This window comes from Crocodylus siamensis, chromosome 1 (assembly GCF_052110815.1).
Source record: "Crocodylus siamensis isolate JL-2025a chromosome 1, ASM5211081v1, whole genome shotgun sequence".
Classification (NCBI taxonomy): Eukaryota; Metazoa; Chordata; order Crocodylia; family Crocodylidae; genus Crocodylus; species Crocodylus siamensis.
The window spans coordinates 273,878,231-273,895,494 of record NC_143395.1 but is presented as its reverse complement, the minus strand read 5'-3'; the positions used below and the strand labels follow the sequence as shown (position 1 = coordinate 273,895,494).

General features: G+C 43.3%; 1 protein-coding gene across 7 annotated transcripts in view; it reads right to left on the bottom strand.

The window, feature by feature from the left end:
- PHKA2 (phosphorylase kinase regulatory subunit alpha 2) overlaps window positions 1–17,264 on the bottom strand; it is a 67,067-nt gene that overhangs the window by 35,011 nt on the left and 14,792 nt on the right. For all 7 annotated transcript variants that reach the window (XR_016444173.1, XM_090062769.1, XM_090062726.1 and 4 more), the window contains 8 exons: window positions 15,516–15,614; window positions 15,060–15,206; window positions 14,762–14,815; window positions 14,009–14,131; window positions 9,814–9,909; window positions 8,672–8,779; window positions 7,349–7,427; window positions 5,382–5,516 (listed from right to left, as the gene is read on the bottom strand). Coding sequence is in view for 6 of the 7 variants with exons in the window: in XM_090062769.1 (XP_089918895.1) it covers window positions 5,382–5,516; window positions 7,349–7,427; window positions 8,672–8,779; window positions 9,814–9,909; window positions 14,009–14,131; window positions 14,762–14,815; window positions 15,060–15,206; window positions 15,516–15,614 (841 nt within the window). In the remaining variant the exon portion in view is untranslated. The remainder of the gene's footprint in view (window positions 1–5,381; window positions 5,517–7,348; window positions 7,428–8,671; window positions 8,780–9,813; window positions 9,910–14,008; window positions 14,132–14,761; window positions 14,816–15,059; window positions 15,207–15,515; window positions 15,615–17,264) is intronic.

Here is a 17,264-nt window from a genome sequence, read left to right as displayed (position 1 = left end):
ACTTGGAAGAGAAGAGAAGAGACTTCTAAAATACACTTCTTAGGGTACCTGATAGGGATAAAAGCTCTATTTTTTTTCTGATAAGAGCTCTTAATTGAACTAAAGCGCTCACATTAAAGCAGATCCGTTTCACATTGCATGAACGTTCCCATCTCCACCCATCACCAAGTCTGGCAGACATAAAAGCCACATTGAAAAGTAATTAAAATTCTATTTTGGAAAGAACCATGAAGTCAGTACCCCACAGTTCTGCTCCATACAATAAAATGAACTCTGTCTTAGATCCACAGCCCTTCCGTACTGTCAGTAAAGTCCTTCTGTCCATCTTAGTGTAAAAGGATAAAATCCACCAGAGGATTCTTTTAATGCTGACATTTTTATGGTTTTTTTCAGCTCAGCTTTTTATTAAAATAAATTCTGAATTATTTAAAGGAGAACACCTCCTTTAATTTCTTTTTTCTATAAAAGCTATACTCATCTCTTCTTTTCATTCCCAAAAACCAGTACTTTGGATTTAGCACTATTGATTTCCAAGCCACTTGAGACACATTACTGTTGAAAATCATCTAGTAACCTTTGGGGGCCTATCTGGGATTGTGACATTAATAGCACATGTTCTGCATAAAGTAAGAGAGGGTACAATCACTCAATATTGGGGGTGCATAGAATGGACTCCCTGTTAGCACATGTTTTACATCATTCAAAAACAGATTAAAAAGTAGCAGAGCCAGTTGACATCCATATTGTACCCCTGTTTTAGTTGGGAAACGAAAGACAGGGCACCACCAATCCCATAATCCACCTTAAACATTGTATTTGAATAGTAAGCAATGATGAATTCTAGGAGAGATTTATCGACAAGTGTTACTGCCAGTTTCTTCCATAATTTTAATCAGCTTATGGAGTCTAAAGTTCCCTTTACATCATGAACAGTGTGTGCCCCAGTGGGTTGGGGGGGCATGGCTGCACTGGTAGCACGGCAGCAGTGGTGGGAGCCCAGTGGCAGTAAGCACAGAGCTCCTGCAGATGCCGCTGGGGTGCGGGTGGGGCTAGGTGGTGACCACCTGCAGGCACTGCTGGCAACAGCCAGCAGTGATTGTGGACCGGCTGCAGATGCTGCCAGTGGTGTCGGCGGCAGGGTGGCAAGTGGCCGACTCACTTTTTGCAGGGGGGTGCCAGGAACTAGGGCTGTGCAAAACAGCACCATTTCATTTTGACTTCTGCTTCACTGTTTGAAAGGGACAGTGTTTTGCTTTGAAGCACCATTCCATTTTGTTTCGTCAAAACGCTTTCACTGTTTCGACATGTTTCCATGTTTTGCTCATAGGCTATAATGGGGAATCCTGAAAATGCATATAACTTTGTCATTTTGTGTCTGATTTGGATGAAAATTCCAGCGATGGTAGCCCCTTCTGAGGGCATGAAGCCTGCCATGTTTCAAGGAGATAGATGCAGGGTTTCTGGGAAACTGCACCTCAAACTGCTAAAAGCAAAACTCATGTCACTTGCTGGCAGCGGCAGCCTCCTGTCATCCTGCGTGCAGATCTGGGGGCCCGTGCTCCTGGGAGGGCTGCGGGGTTGCACCAGACTCCTCCCAGGGTGCGGGCCCCGGGATCTGTGCACGGGATGACAGGAAGCTGCTGCTGCTGCCTGGAACCAGCGCTGGGAGCAGCCAACGTCCAGCACTGGAAGTCTGGTGCTGCTGCTGGCTCCAGGCAGCAGCAGCAGCCTCCTGTCATCCTGCATGCAGATCCGGGGGCCTGCACCACCAGGAGGAGTCCGGCAGCACTGGGAGGGCAGGTTGAACCCTGTGGGGCTGGCAGAGCTGCTCAGAGGGCAGCCCTGGCTCTCCCTGCTTCCAGCTGCCAGGCTGCACTATGGGCAGCTCCACCAGCCCCACGGAGCTGAGCTTGGCAGTGGGAGGCGGGGGAGAGCCACTACCCAGGGCTGTGCTCAGAACCAGAGGTGTGCTCTGAGCGGCTTTGCCACTGGCTCTCCACCGCCTCCCACTGCCAGGCTGAGCCCCGTGGGGCTATGGAGCCTCCAGCCACTGGGCTGTGCTCGCCAGGGCTGAGCTCCATGGGGCTGGCGAAGCCGCTTGGAGTGCTGCTGGGCTGTGCTCGCCTCCAGCTGCCAGGCTGTGCTCCATGGGGCTGATGGAGCTGCTCGGAGCACAGCCCTGACTCTCCCCTGCCTCCCGCCACCCGGCTGCTTCGAAACTCGACACGTTCCGAAACTTTCGAAACATTCTGAGTGCCCTCATTTCATTTTGACGCCTTTTGATTCACTTCAATTTCGCTGTTTCGAGCTCAAAACGTGTTGAAGCAGCTTCAAAACAAAACACCTGTTGAAATTTCACAGCCCTACCAGGATCCTCCAGGTTGTACCTGCTCCATCATTTTCAGTGATATCAGGCTGGTACAGTTTTCTAAGCAAAGGCCCATGGTAGGAACCCTTCTGAATCTTTAATCTCTTTGGGGTTGTCCTGCAAGCATGTACACAGTTCTTCTTGAGCTTTCTCTTGCAGGAAACGTCACAAATTGTTCACTGCTGGAAGGGGATGCTCCGTAAAGAGACAACAGCAGTTTTAAAAACCCTTCCTCAGGTCTTGGGACAGGGGAGGGGGATTGGAAGGCAAGATAAAAAAGAGAGAACGACGACCATCTTTTCACAGCCCTCAGCTTGTAGGCCTTGAACAGGATGCCACTGCAGGGGTCATCATCTGCCATTCTCAGCCCCTTACCCATGAAAGGAGTTTCAAAGAGCAAAGAGGGGATTAAGGTGTATTGTGCTATTTTATAATTTCCTATAGGCCCTGAAATTAAATGAGTCTTTCTCTGCATACTCATCAGAGACCCTTTCTTAGGGCAAGTTGTCTATGGGGTGCAGGTAGTGCTCAGCATAAGGATGACCACCACAAAAGGAGTGCACATGATCTACAATTATTACCAGATGTTTAAAACAAAGAACACTGCATGTAATTAACCTCATCATCCACTTGCAAAAGAAAACCAGTTCAAAGTAAGATAAAATCTAGGCCTAAGCCAGGCCTTGCTACCCATCAGGAAGATAAGAATTCATTTCTCCCTCCAAGCAGCATGAGTGATTTTCTGATTTTTTCTGCAAGGTTTATTTTGCTCAAGGCCCAAGCTGAATCATCAAACAAACCTTCTGAGGCTGCTTCAAGCTCTACCTGTAAGCCAGAGATCCCTGCCCCTGGTAAAAAGGACCTACTGTTGCTGAATCGCCCCCATAGTAGACTTTCCCAAGGAAAGAGAGTCCTATGATTCTGTGATCCTGATCTCCAAAACACCCACACCTCTCTGGCAGTAATAATTAGAAAAGTCCACGGTTAATGTTCAATTGGACTGGAGTTCTAACTAGAGCCAGGTGTGAATCTTCTGAATAAATCAGTTTTGTCAGGGGCACACCGATAGAGATTTTGGGGCCAATATTGATAGCCAATATTTAAGGAGACATATCAGCCCCATACTGATCTGATATCAAATACAGTTGCCATCAGGTGGTAAGTCCTGAGTGGTGGAAGGGGAAGGAAGAGGTGGGGGGGGGCAGCTCAACACCTCCCATGGTGAGGGAGGGGAGAGGACGGGGCAGGGGCAGTCACTGCCCAACCAGCGTGGGTAGCGGGACAGAGGCGTGGGTCATGGGGTGGGGGCAGCTCCCGCTGCTGCTTGGGAGGGCAGGGGATCTGCATGATGCAGGGCAGGCTGCAGCTGTGGGGTGGAGCTGGAGCTGAAGCCGGCACTGCACAGGGCTTTTTTTTGCCAGAGGCTGAGGTCAGAGCGGGCTCCAGCGGTACCGGGAAGAGGCTGAAGCTACTCCAAATTTCACCGCAGTCCTGCTCCCAGCACTGTGCCGCCACCCAGCACAGCCCCAACTTTTCCTGGTGCTTGGGTACAGGAGGGGAGTTCAGCTGTGGCTGCAGTGGGAAGCAGCATGAGGCTGGGAGCAGAGCTGCAGTGAAATTTGGGGTGGATGCAGCCTCCTTTCAGCATCACCAGAGCCCACTCTGAACCCAGCCCCAGGAAACAAAAGTCCTGCACAGTGCTAGCTCCACCCGGCAGCTGCTACCTGTCCTGCACCACACAGATCTGGGGGCACCCCTCCCATGGTACAAGCAGGGAGCTGCCCCCATACCATGAGATGTGCTTCTGTGCCATACCCCCCCACTACCACCTGGGCAGTGCCTGTCTCTGCCTGCTCCCTCACCATGGTGGGTGTTGATCTGCGGCCCCCCCCACACCCCTCCTGTCCCCGCTCCCCTTCTGACTTACCAGCAGGAGGCAGCTCTCCATGCTGCCGGCTCTGTTCCACGCTGTGCCGTGGTTGCATGCAACTCGGGTATTTATCAGCCAAATTATTGGCCCCATTGGGCCGACAGCCAATATAGACAATTTTATTTATATCGGTACTGATCTGATATTGGATCTATGTATTGGTGCACCTCTAGTTTTCATCATAAAATGCAGAATGGCAGAAGCTACTATATATCAGTTCTGACACATGCTCACCAAAGAACAGGCAGGGTCCTGACAGAAACCTGCTTGGTTTCATACCACCCCAGCTGAGGAGCTCCTGGGGACATCAGGCCTTCCAGGGCCCTTGTAGAGCTGAGGCCAGAAATCCTCGGAGCCCCGACTCCAACTGCAATTTTAGCTTCTAGTCCAGGAAGCCTTTAGAAATCAGATCTGAGCTGTAATAGATGTTTCTAGGATCCCTGAACCAGCAGGATGCCTGACAGCTTCACCTGGAGTCAGGGCTCTCAGGGCTTCTAGGCTCTCTGGTTGGGATTCCCTGTGCAGTTATGGGCAGTCACACAATGCACTCAAGATAATCAAAACAAATGGTCTAATATTTCTGGAAGACAGAAGAAATGATCAGAATATCCTGGCTGTAGAAAATTTCACAATTTCTCATTTTTATGCAGATTTGTAAGAAAACCTTTTTCCAGAACAGAGGTTGAGAATTCTGGCCAGTCTCTGTTCCTATCACCTTTCAGTTCTTTCCCTATCCCCAGCCTGCCTCTGAAAGCAGTTTCTGCAAAAGCAAACAGAACCAGCTTCTGTGAGACTGTGAAACTTGATAGGAAAGGTGCATTACTTCGAATCCGGCACATCCTATTTAAGGGAAGCAAAATAAACACGTTCTTCTGTCAGACCCTTTATATGATGCAGTCAACACTGGATGATTTATCCCTAGTCTTATTTAGGTAGCGTGTATTCTTGCCATTCACACACATGTATGCTTTAATGCTCTAGAAAATCCCAGAAGCAAAGCACTTAAAAACAGGGAAATGAAGGAAAGAGAAAGGAAAAGAAAAAATAATGGATTTCACAAGACAGACTGGTGATGGCACCTACCAAGCTTGGTATACAGGTTACTCAGGATTCGTGCGGGCTGCACCCTCATTGGGTGGATGTCAGCAATGCTCTGCACATTGATTCCATGGTGCTTCAAGATTTTCTTAATTTCATTGGATTCTGCCAAAACAGTAACTGTACAAAAAAAGAGCACTTGCTATTTTAATCAGAATTACTGCTGTTTGTTCTGACCCCACCCATCATAGCCTCTTCCTAACATCCGGCTATCTACAAATGCAACAGTCATATTCTGCCTTGACTGGCAAGTCTCCAAAGGAGAAGGCTGAGAGGGGTTCTAGTGGCCTGTTATAAATTAGTCAGGGGGGATCAGCAGCACTATTCCCCCATGCACTGCCAGGAGTGACCAGGAATAACGGTCACAAGCTGGCAGAGGGCAGGTTTAGGCTAGATATCAGGAAGCACTACTTCACGGTCAGGATCCAAGAGAAGTGGTGCTGGCTCCTACCCTGGGGGGTTTTAAGAGGAGGTTGGATGAACATCTTGCTGGGGTCTTTTGACCCCAGTATTACTTCCTGCCATGGCGGAGGGGTCGGACTAGATGATCTACTCAGGTCCCTTCCGACCCTAGAAACTATGAATACCACTGGGGCTGCAGGAATATTTGGCATCTTTGATTCTTCAGTTTCCTGGCCAGTTTTCCCCAATTCTCTCTGCTGTTGTAACAGGATATAACTAGCCAACATACACATATGTAGTAGTGGGATCCAGATGCTGCTATACATACAGCAAAAGTAACCTCAGTTCTTGCTCAGGGCCCTCCTGTGATGAGTACTGTATGAAGACAGAAGACAACCAGGTCCCTGCACAGAGGAATTTATAATCCAAGTTCTTGATCCACATATGCCAGTTTGCTGGACTGGGAGATACTCTGTGCAGCCCTGTTAGGTCATACGACTGTGTTCATGAATATTCTTTAAGAGAAACAATATCCCATCCCTACACTGCAAAGAAACCATCCTTGATGAGTGAACAGTCCCCACCTCAGGTGCCAGCTTGTGATCTGTATTACTACCCCAGAACTGTGTGTGTGGGAGAACAGGATGAAGAAAACACAGGCTCCATTGTATCAGCTGAGATAAACTAGAGTGATAGCTGCTAGGGCCACAAGGAAGAAGAGGCATAAAGGCTGCTCTTGACAAAACAGAAGCTACACGACTGCAAAAAGCAAAATGAGGCTTTATCTGCTGATCAGCTTCCAGGAGTCTGCTATTTCCCCCTAATCTGGTCTTTCTAGATGATACCACCACAAAGGCAGGCAGGCAAACCTTAGCATTGGTATTGGTGATGATCAGGATAAAACCTCTTATCCTTCTATGAAACATTAAGAGGTAGCAGGAAGTTTGTCAGTAGCAGCATGCTTGTTTTCTGCTGACTAATTTGTTCCCCACCTCTAAAGAGGCACTGGATTTGCAGGTTTGGGACCTTCCTCCTACCCCAACACACACACACTAGCTGTGAAGATAGTCTGGAACTCTCCTGCATCCACCCAAACCTGGCCTCTTAGGGCAGGGACAGAAGGGAAAAATTTTGGTTTATGCACCACACTAAGTGGCATATTGGCTACCCCTGCAATCAGCACAGGCTTGACTTTTCAATAACTGATGAAAGCAAGTGAAAACCATTTAATTCAACTGTTCACAAAAGCATTTTAATACAATAATGGATTGACGTTAATTCCTTCTTCTTGGAAGAAGACTAGTAGAATGAAAAAAGGTCAACGTCACAGTTTCTCTCACTTGGATATTATCACCACGGCGTCTGTTTGCCATACAACAACTGAGGAAGAAAAGCATGCCCAGCAGTGTAAGATTTCACAGCAAATAATCTCTCTATGCCCCAGGATGCTTTTTTTGTTTTTAATTATGCCTTTCTTTTTTACTGAGAGGTTAAAGTAAGCTTAATAACATCTCCTTTTATTCACAATGCATCAAATACAAATCACCAACCTTGTACTACAACATCAGGTTGAAAAGAAGTGGAAAATCTCCTATTTACAGGATCAATTTCACCTGGAGCTAGAAATCCCTAGGATAAAAGACAGAAAGGAGGAATAAAGAAAAAAAAAGATTGGAGAAAATACCTTTAATCACATCTGAAAATCTCCATTTATGGGAAAACCTTATCCTAATCCTGTAACTTCAATTCATATGTAAAAGAATTAAATAAAAAAATTAAGCCATTTTAGCTCCTTACTGAAAATTTTGCATAGTAAAATAAAACTTTAGGTTGTTTCTTACTGCAAAATGAAATTCCAAGAAAATAGTTTAGTGTTGTGACTGTGAAAACAGTTCAGTGTTGTATAACTTCCTTTCAGCATTTTGGAGCTGGAAGTCTTGCAGTTGATTTGTTTGGGCACTTTTACATGTGCTCTGACGCCATTAATCAAGTCTCCTGGAGTGTTCTAATCAGAAAGCTGCAGCGCCTCATGTATTCAGCATCCCCTTGTTTCAAAATGGCCACAGGGGCGTTTTAACAAAAGCTTGTTGAATGACCTTTGAAGTGTCCCCACGGCCATTTTGAAATGCGGGATGCTGAATACATGAGATGCTGAAGGCTCTCAAGAGCCACTCTAATTATGCCCCCCCCCACACACACACACCCTTCCACCCCAGAGCACATGTATAGGTGCCCTTCGATGCTGGCATTTTCTGCAACTACACCAAAAACCTAAATGTGTATCCTGAACCATGTATTTAGTAGGCTCCTAGAAGTTGGATGGTCAGTTCAGAGAGGTGTTCATAAGGTTTACTCAACCTACAAAGGTCTCTCCTTCCTCATATACTCCAAGCTTTTTATATGCAAGTAACTCCTTCCCTACCATGCTCCTTACGGCTCTCAAACTCTTGGACTTTCCTCATACCCTTTGAGACCAATGCCTGGCTCAGCAATAGATCTGGCCAGTCTTCTCCATGGCCCTGCTGCTGATACATTCTTGTTTCACAATATGAGATTTGCTATTCACTAATCTGAGAGCCCCAGACCACGTTGCAATGATCTCTGGTGAAGAAACCTGAGAGCATCTATAACTCATACAGGTCACTAGGACCACATATTGAATATGTGCAGTGAACTGACTGACCCATTCCATATCCTCTCAGAAGAAACAGAGAATATAAACCTCTCGCTACCCAAGAATCACAGGCTTGTTTCTTAAAGAAAGTATGAACCAATTGTCCCTGACCAACAGCAGTTTGGAACTAGGCAATACTTCATTGATTGCAAAGTGATGTAAAATATTAACTTGCTTATTTTACAAGAAACACAGTTACCTCTGCTAACAAACAACCAAGGATATATAAAGATTGGCCCCACAGATGAGGCACTTTTCCAACTGGGACACGATCCACTGAGTGAGGATTTTTATACTCCTCATCCACCTGATGGAAAAAAGTTTAAACAGGAGATGTTAGCCATCTGGTTACAAAGAAATATTAAACGTCATATTTTCCAAAATGGTTAATGCTGATAGGGACCTGCACACTACAAATTCATGATGTGCCATTGGTAATGGTGCCTCTCTTTCTTTTGTTTTCACTTCTGAGATTGTAAAATTTTTGAGCAATGACTTTGTGCAGAGTTGAGCCCAACAGAGCCTGATGCTGGCAGGGGACTTGAAGTATGACTGTAATGTACACATTTAAACCTCCCTTTTTATTTTGGTTACATTCTTCCTTCTTCATGCTTCCATTTGAATTTTTGGCTATTTTCTTATGCCCTGCCAGAGAACATTTGAGTTCAATTGGTACTATCATAGCTCTCTAAAAGCATATACTACAACACTCTTCCTGTGTTTACAAAGATGCTTAAAGAATGAAATAGGGAAGTATATTAATAAAGGAGCCAATTATTTATTTGGCACAACAATGCATGATAGGTCTGTAAAGGGGGAAGAGTACAAGGAAACACTAGAAACGCTTCAGATATTATTTTTACAGTATAAGGTTTCATATGGAATGCATACCAGGCAAAAAAAGTAGCAGGCAAAACCTACCCTCCTCATTTCTTGGACTCCCTAACAAATAATCTACCTACCCTGACTTTTTTCTTGGAGTCCCTACCAAAATAATCTGCGGGGAGGTGGGAGTGGAAATATTGTTTGTACAAACAAGTTGTAAATGTTTAGACCAGCCCTAACATATCTCCCTGCTGTCAGTGCTCCACAATGCTTTTGTTCTTTCTTACTATTCAATATTCTCAGATCAGGCACTGGAGTTGTGGAAACTTGCAAGGTACCAGAGTTTCTTCATTGGAAATTGTGCATTATTACTCAATTATTTAAAAAAGAAAAGAAAACCCACAAAAGCTACCACACACATTTCTTATTGTATTTATCAACTACAGCTTTGTCATTTTATAGCTGCACTTCAAAAAAGGAGCAGCTAATTTCAGTTAACTTTTTTTTTTGCAATACCTTATCAGGAGGGACAGCATACAGCTCTGGCACCAGGAGAATGCCATTCTTTTCTCTAATAAGTACACCTTCAAGGGCCTCTCTGTATTCTTGTACCTACAGGCAAAGGTAGAGTCCATATTACATTCAAGAAAAGAAAAGCTCTAATTTTATATACCGCATCAGAAAAGCAACATTAAGATCTTTTCTAATAAATATGCTAGTGCAGATGGGGAGAAGGGGGAGGAGGAGTGAAGCAGAGTTCCTTAACCCAACAGCCATGACATGAAGGAGGACCATGAGCATACTCTCACTCTTTTTTTTAACAGATCTCCTAGAAATTAGGAACAGAAAAAACTTTTTCCTATTTTATAACCTGGTTTTGGAATATAAAAACCTATGTGGAATATGTGGAACATTAAAGCAAGTTATCATTTATTTTCAACTGTCTTAAAAATACCACTACCTCATTCTAAAAGCAGATTCTTTATAAAAGAGAGATCATTAATTTACTGCACCATGAAAGTAATTTGACGATTTCTGAATATGCTCTGTATTTCTTCTGTCTCTCAAATGCAGAATACATTCCTGGACTTCAGGGGGTGAGAGGGGTTGCTGTAGGTTGCATTTTAAATGAACAATTCATCTCCATTAAACTGTGGTGAGGAGAGCAGAAGAAAGCTTTTATTGTTGAGTTACTATTTTTCTTGGGAGCGGGGGTGAAATGGAGAAGAAAAAGCAAGCAGAAAAAAGGAAAATTATATTGTATAGCCTGTTTTTCTAAGAACACAGTATCAGAAGGGGTCTCCTGAGCCAACAAGTCCAGCCCCCTGAGTTTGCAGCTATTGTAACCAAAGGAAACCCCAAAACTGCCACTTCAGGACTGCATCTACAAGTACCAGGAACAAGATCTGAAACATGAGTAACACCCTATGCACGTTATATGTAAAAGTCATGGAGATGAGGGCACTGTCAATTCAACAACATGGAAGCAGTTTGTTAATATGCGTTCAGAAGATCCTAAGAAAAGGACCATGATCTACATCTCAACCCATCGGCTCTGACTCAAGAGTGGGTCATAAGAATATAAAAAGGGTCATGAACAATTACATAAAAACATGGGAATTACATAAAAACTATAAAAGGAGAAAAACATGGGAAAGCATGGATTTCCCCTTGCAGGCTGGCAGGAGGCTAGCTACTTAAACTATTTACTGTGTCAGGACTGACATCAATGTTTACAAATGGGTCCTATTACAAAAAAGGTTGAGAACCACTGAGAAGACTACAGGCAAATGCAGAAGGTCCCCCCGCCCCCCCCCCCCCCCCCCAATCTATTCCAATCTTACCTAGGGGAACAATTCCTTCCTGACCCTGTATTTGGTGATCAGTGTGACCCCAAGTAAAAAAAGCAAGATTCTCCAGCTCGGGACTTCTAGGTTTCCAGCAACAGCAGGAGTACTAATGCACCTCAGTCAGAAACCCCCAGCTTTAGCCTTGGCCAGTCCCAATGATTGGGATCTTGGATCTGAATCAGAGATCCACAAGCTCAGAATTGTTGTGAAGGAAAGAGTGAGTGAGTGAGTGAGTGAGTGAGTGAGTGAGTGAGTGAGTGTGTGGTGGGGGGCAGGGTGCAATATGAAACAAACAAAAAATAGATGAACATGTCTTATTTATTCTTAAGATCTATTTAAGCAATAGGCACCTCCTAATACAAGATTTGCCATAATGGATCAAATTCATTGACTCATTATTTCTAGCTGCCAGCTACAGAAGAAACCAGCAACGGACAATTACACAATAGCCTGCCCTCAGAGGAAGTCAATGGTTCCTGTTCAACACATAACAGTTCATATCCCTTATAACTTGCTAATGTCTAAATATACAGCTGCATCCCTACTACACTGAATTCAGTTAAACTATTAACTTGTATTTGCAACATGTTAATAAATTCAGCATGTTAATTGTTAACATTTCTAATAACCAATTTTAAATTGGTTCTTCTAATTAATGGAAAATCCAATTATTCTTGCACAATTAGAGAAGACACTGTAAATAAGAGCACAGCTTAGTATAGAATTTTAAAAAAATCATTATTTTCTTGACATCCATCCAGTTTTATTTCCTGATCATTGACAGTTATTTTAGAACAGAGCAATATGAAAGAGCAGTTCAGCTTTTGTCAGCATAAAATTTCATCTGCCTTCACTTTGGATTTCCCTGGTTTGATGCTCTTTATAACTTATGCCAAATCATGAATAAATGTAAATAATTTTGCTTTTGCAAATTTTGCTACCTGACCACTTATCTCCTTTTTTCAGATTACTGCTACCTGAAGTAACGGTACTTATACGAAATTTTGGGTGTCGTTATCACCACGTCGTATTCCATCTTCTATCCAAATTCTACCTTTCAGTAGTACTTTTTTCACCTCTCCCTAATACTACTTTGTTATTTAACGGTTTAGTTAAAGAATTTATGTAGTTTAAAATAGCATTTTTCCCCCTCCAGAAGCCATTCTGTTCTTCCTATCATACCGTGCTCATCTCAGCATTCTACATTTCTGTTCTCAATTAGTCTTTCAGTTGGTTTATGAAACTGGTATTAAAATAAAGGCTTCCTTGTTTGTAACTCCCAGCTTTACGTCTAGCATCCTCTTTTAAAATTAGCATCATATATGAAACCCTTTATCTCTTCTCCACACTGCATGATTTTAAATCATGCATCCATTAGTTTCTCTGCCCCTTCATTCTTCAGAACTCCTAGAATACTGTCTTCTAAGCTGGGTGGTTTGCTGCTATTTATCACTTCAGTCCAGAACTTCCTCAAAAGAACAATTATTAAAGGGCTGCCAAATCTGCCCTCCCCAGCAGTGAGTGCTGGAAACAGCAATGAGATATAATGAAATTGCTCATTCCTTCTGCAAAACATAGCCTTTGTCAAGGGGCCAACCTTGCTTAAATCCCAAAGCATGCAGCTCTGCAGATCCAATTCTCAGAGAAGGAACAGGTTGGGGAAGAGGGATGCACTGCTAAAAGCCAGGGTGGATCTCATTTGAACCAAATCAATTTAATTCATGATTTAAATCATGATTTAAAATCAGTAGTCAGAAAGCCTCCATTTAATTACTGTTTTCTACAAAAAGTGCATTCTTGTTTTTTCATATCCTCGATTAATTTAACTTCTTGAAACTGCACTTTTAGAGAGAAGTAAGGGCTTGACACTGTGTACACAAATTCACAGAGATGAGTAGGTAATCAGGTCTGTTATCTCTCATGTCCAAATACTTCTAACAAGTGTGTTATCTTTGGAGACACAGATCCAGTTTGAGAACTGAAACTAAGCATCACAGAGATGCTTAATGGGATCTTCTAGACTGAGCACTGAGTCCCATTGGGTAGACTGGTGTTCTGTAATCTTAACTAATCTGTAGAGGAGCCTCTGAGAACCCTGTAAGATTGGGCCCATAATACAGTCCGCTGGCCTGCTGTGATGTATTTATGAAACTTTTCTAAAAATGTTACATGAATATATTGTCTCAACTAGTATATTATTAAAAGTTATAATCTCTATTCCGTGATGCTATCTTTGAGCTTTAACATATCTTAAATTTAAACTATTTTTATATAGGTTTTTTTATAAAAAGCATCTTAACAAAAAAATAAAAAATGCAATTAAATAAAAAAAATTGCAAATTTTTTATTTAAAATAAATAGTTGATTTTTTTTATCCACCCTGCTAGAAGCCCACAGATAACAAGTGTGAACAGGAAAAGAAGTGGGGATAATGAATCTGTGCTACTCAGACCTACTCAGCAGTGCATCTGGAGTTACAGAAACTTCTTCATGGCCCAATGGGAAGGATTGCCTTCTCAGCCCCTCTCCACGGACATCTGATATGCAGTCTACTTCCGCAAGCATAGGCAACTGGTGGGGGTGCACGTGCCCGTCTTCCTCCCCCCACCAACAGCCGACACTGATACTGTCGGTAGGGCTGCTGGCCCCCTGACAGGGCCGCCGCTATCAGCGGCTTCTGCAGGGGCCCCTGAGATTCAGGAGGCACCAGTCACTCATGTCCCCAAGTTTATCACTCGGGGAAGGATTTGCCCCTAACCAACCAATCTTGGGATCTAGATAAAGTTATCCAAGGGACTTACATGATCATTTAAAACAAGCATGAGAATAGATTTAATAACTGAAGCCACTTCTTTCCTAACCTGAATTTTCTCCCCATTGAAGATTCCATCAATTAGGAAATAGGTCCAGAAGACTGGCCACTCACATTCTATTTTCTCAAAGAGCTTGAGCTCAGCTGGGTCATAATGTAATCTGTTTGGATCCTAGAAATCAAATAAATTTGAATTTACTTCCTGTGGAAGATATGCAATTAATATTTGACATGATTTGTTTCATACATTGCACGTACACTGCAGGAAATACAGAATCAACCCACGCAGCTCCATACATCACGTTCATTCCTCTCCCTTGCACGTTCATACTCGCCTCACAAAAACACTCATCCATTTCCCAAAATGCATCATCCAAGCTCAGCTGCAAAAACCTAGGTCTCACCAAGATAACCACAGTTCACTTCACCAATGACAGTATATGATGACACGTCTGCAGTTCCTGACATTGTTTCACTTTAGAAACATATTTTGTTATAATAGCATCCGCTTTTACTATCAGATTGTGATCTAGGTTTTGCTGCTGATCATTTTTCCCCTCATACATTACACTATGTTGGCTAGATTTCACTGTCAGTCAAGTAATGTTTATTTCTGGATTGTATGCCAAAATGAACTATATACAACTGCATGGTTTTTCTAACTGTGCAGTCTTGGTAATGATACAGAACACTTCTATTTGTAACAAGATTTAAAAAAGAGAAAAAAAATGCAGGCACAAAGTTGGGATAACTTAAAAAAAACTGTTCAAAATGTCAACTGAAGAGTCTGCAATTACAGGACCTCTTTTGGTGTTTTATAACCATCACGAAGGAAACGACAACAGCCATAACGTCCCTGCAAACATAAGAGAGAAAAATGACTCTTGAAATCATTGTGCAACCTGCCCTCCTTCAGGTGTCCAAGTGAACATTTTATTACAAATTTCTTTCTGGTTTTATATTATGTTAGGGTTAGGTTTGAGGGTTTTTTATGCCACCCTCCCCCAGGCACGCTTACTATGCCACACCCATTAAACTTCTGAAGAGGCAAAACAAAAGGTTCCCTTCCTCTTCCGAAGTAGAAAGAAGAAAGCTCTTACTTGCAGTTTGGCTATGATTTCATTTTTTGTTGCATTAACAAGGTTCACATCCTCCACTGCAAAAGCTGGGTAAGAAATAATGGAAAGAAGCCCAGCATCAATCTCCTTTGATGTGGAAGCTCTTGGCAACATGGAATATAAAATAGACTGGGAAACACAAAAGCAAAACAAAAATAATGATATAAAATTTGGCTTCTTCAAAAAGGATGATGTTAGATGCCAATAGAACACATCAGTATTTTTCAAAAACAGCTTGGAACTGGCTGAATGAGAGCTTTTTAAAAATGAATGTAGATGGAATTAATCAAAAATCAGGTGAACTCCTGTAAACAGAATGCATGCTGTATCTTCTGAAATCATCAGCAGATTAAAGTTTGGGGTTTATTTTGTCAGTACTTTATAAAAAGTAGGTTTGAGCTTACTCATATCAAAGGAACATGGGAATCTACTTTTTACCTGGCAGTGTTCAACTTCATCAGGAAGGACGTGGATCACTGATTTGTGCCCTCCATGAGCTCCAAAAAGATCTAGTTCATCAATTGCTTCCAGTGCTGCCTTTAGAAACACATATACATTAATCCAGATTTCTGAACTTAAATGCCCAATCAACATCCAATGAAGATAATGGAAATAGACAAGTGACCTTAGATAGTCCTTTGGTTGGATTCTTATGACTGATAAAAGGCAATGAGATCTTGTTAGAACACAGAGTGGAGTTTGTTTATTAAGATTCAAGGAAGCAGAAGACTGCCTTCCCATGCCATGGATTAAAAATGCCATGTAAAACAAACAAAATGCTAGATGCTCCCTGAAAGAAGCTAATCAACAAGAAAATACCATGTTTATCCAAATGCAAGACAAGGTTTTTTCCCCCCATTTAGATGGTAGGGAATGTCCCTTATCTTGGCTTCAAGTAAGAAGCAATGGGGGAGCAGGAGGCTGCTGTGGCTCTGACTCCAACCCGGGGTCAGGTCAGAGCTTCAGCTGCTGCCTCCCCACTTACATGCCCTCTGTTGCCTCTTGCCCCTGTTTGCTCCACCCCATCCTCCACCCCTACCTTTGCTCTGGCTCTGTCCCCTCTCCAGCCTGGGACACATGCTTGCCTGGTAACAGCTGATGTGGCAGCAGCAGCAGCTCGCCCCAGACCCTGGCCTGGAGCTGGTGCTGCGCCGCCTCTGCTCCTGGGCCAGGCTGGGGCTAGAGTAAATGTGATTTTTCCTGTGGGCTGGAACCATGCTGGAGCCAGAGCAAAGGTAAACGGTAGTAGTGGGAAGAGAAGCAGGGGTTCAGAGGTTGTGGGGTGGTTGGGGGGGTGGCTTGACTCCCCAACTACCTTCCCTCCCATAGTCCCTACTTCAATGCCTGCCACTCTACTGCCTCCCTGTGTAATCTGCTGCAGCAGAAAGTACTGGGATTGGGACACAGGGATGCCAGGGGAGGATAGCAGGTGCTACGGGCTACAGTCAGGTCAGCTCTGCCTGGCTAGTGGAGTCATACCAGATGTAAACAGGGTTTCCTCGTCTGTTTTCATGATAGGTATTTACTGTAGTGCAAACTTATTTCCGACATGAGCAACATTCACAGTTGTACCCTCTACATAGCCTTGGTCTCGCTGGAGGCATGAACACGTTTCTTCCTTCCATGCAAATATCAGGAGTTTTGCTGCCAAGCCTGGAAACTATGAATAGCTTTTCTCTTTACTAGCCTGCCATTTAAATCAGGAGATCTGTTATTGATAATGACAAGAATGTCCTGCAAGAGAATGTACAGTTGGACCCATGGGCAAGCCACGTATAGACCCTCCCAAGGAAGTATATTCTGTGTTGCTCTGGGACTATTTATACTCAACAGTTCTCTCTCTCCTCCTCCTATACATGTAGTGACGAGAGAAAAATATGTTGAACAATGCCCCCCCCCCACCATTTTTCTTTCTGTTTACTAGCGCCTAACTCCTCTACGTATGCAAACACTTCATATTGTTCAGGATCCCAGAGAATCAAATGTGCTTTTTTTTTCTGCAGTGCAACCTCAGCCAATGAATATACAGCAGTCAGGCCAATATAGTGACTAGAGTCAATAGGAGAAAAGAAGCAAGGAAAGTCCAAGAAATTTGATAGTGATTACCTTTGGAATAAATTTCATTTTAGGCTAAGCTTATTACTAACTTCTTTGATATTTCATTGGCTTCTGGACAAGAAAAAGCAG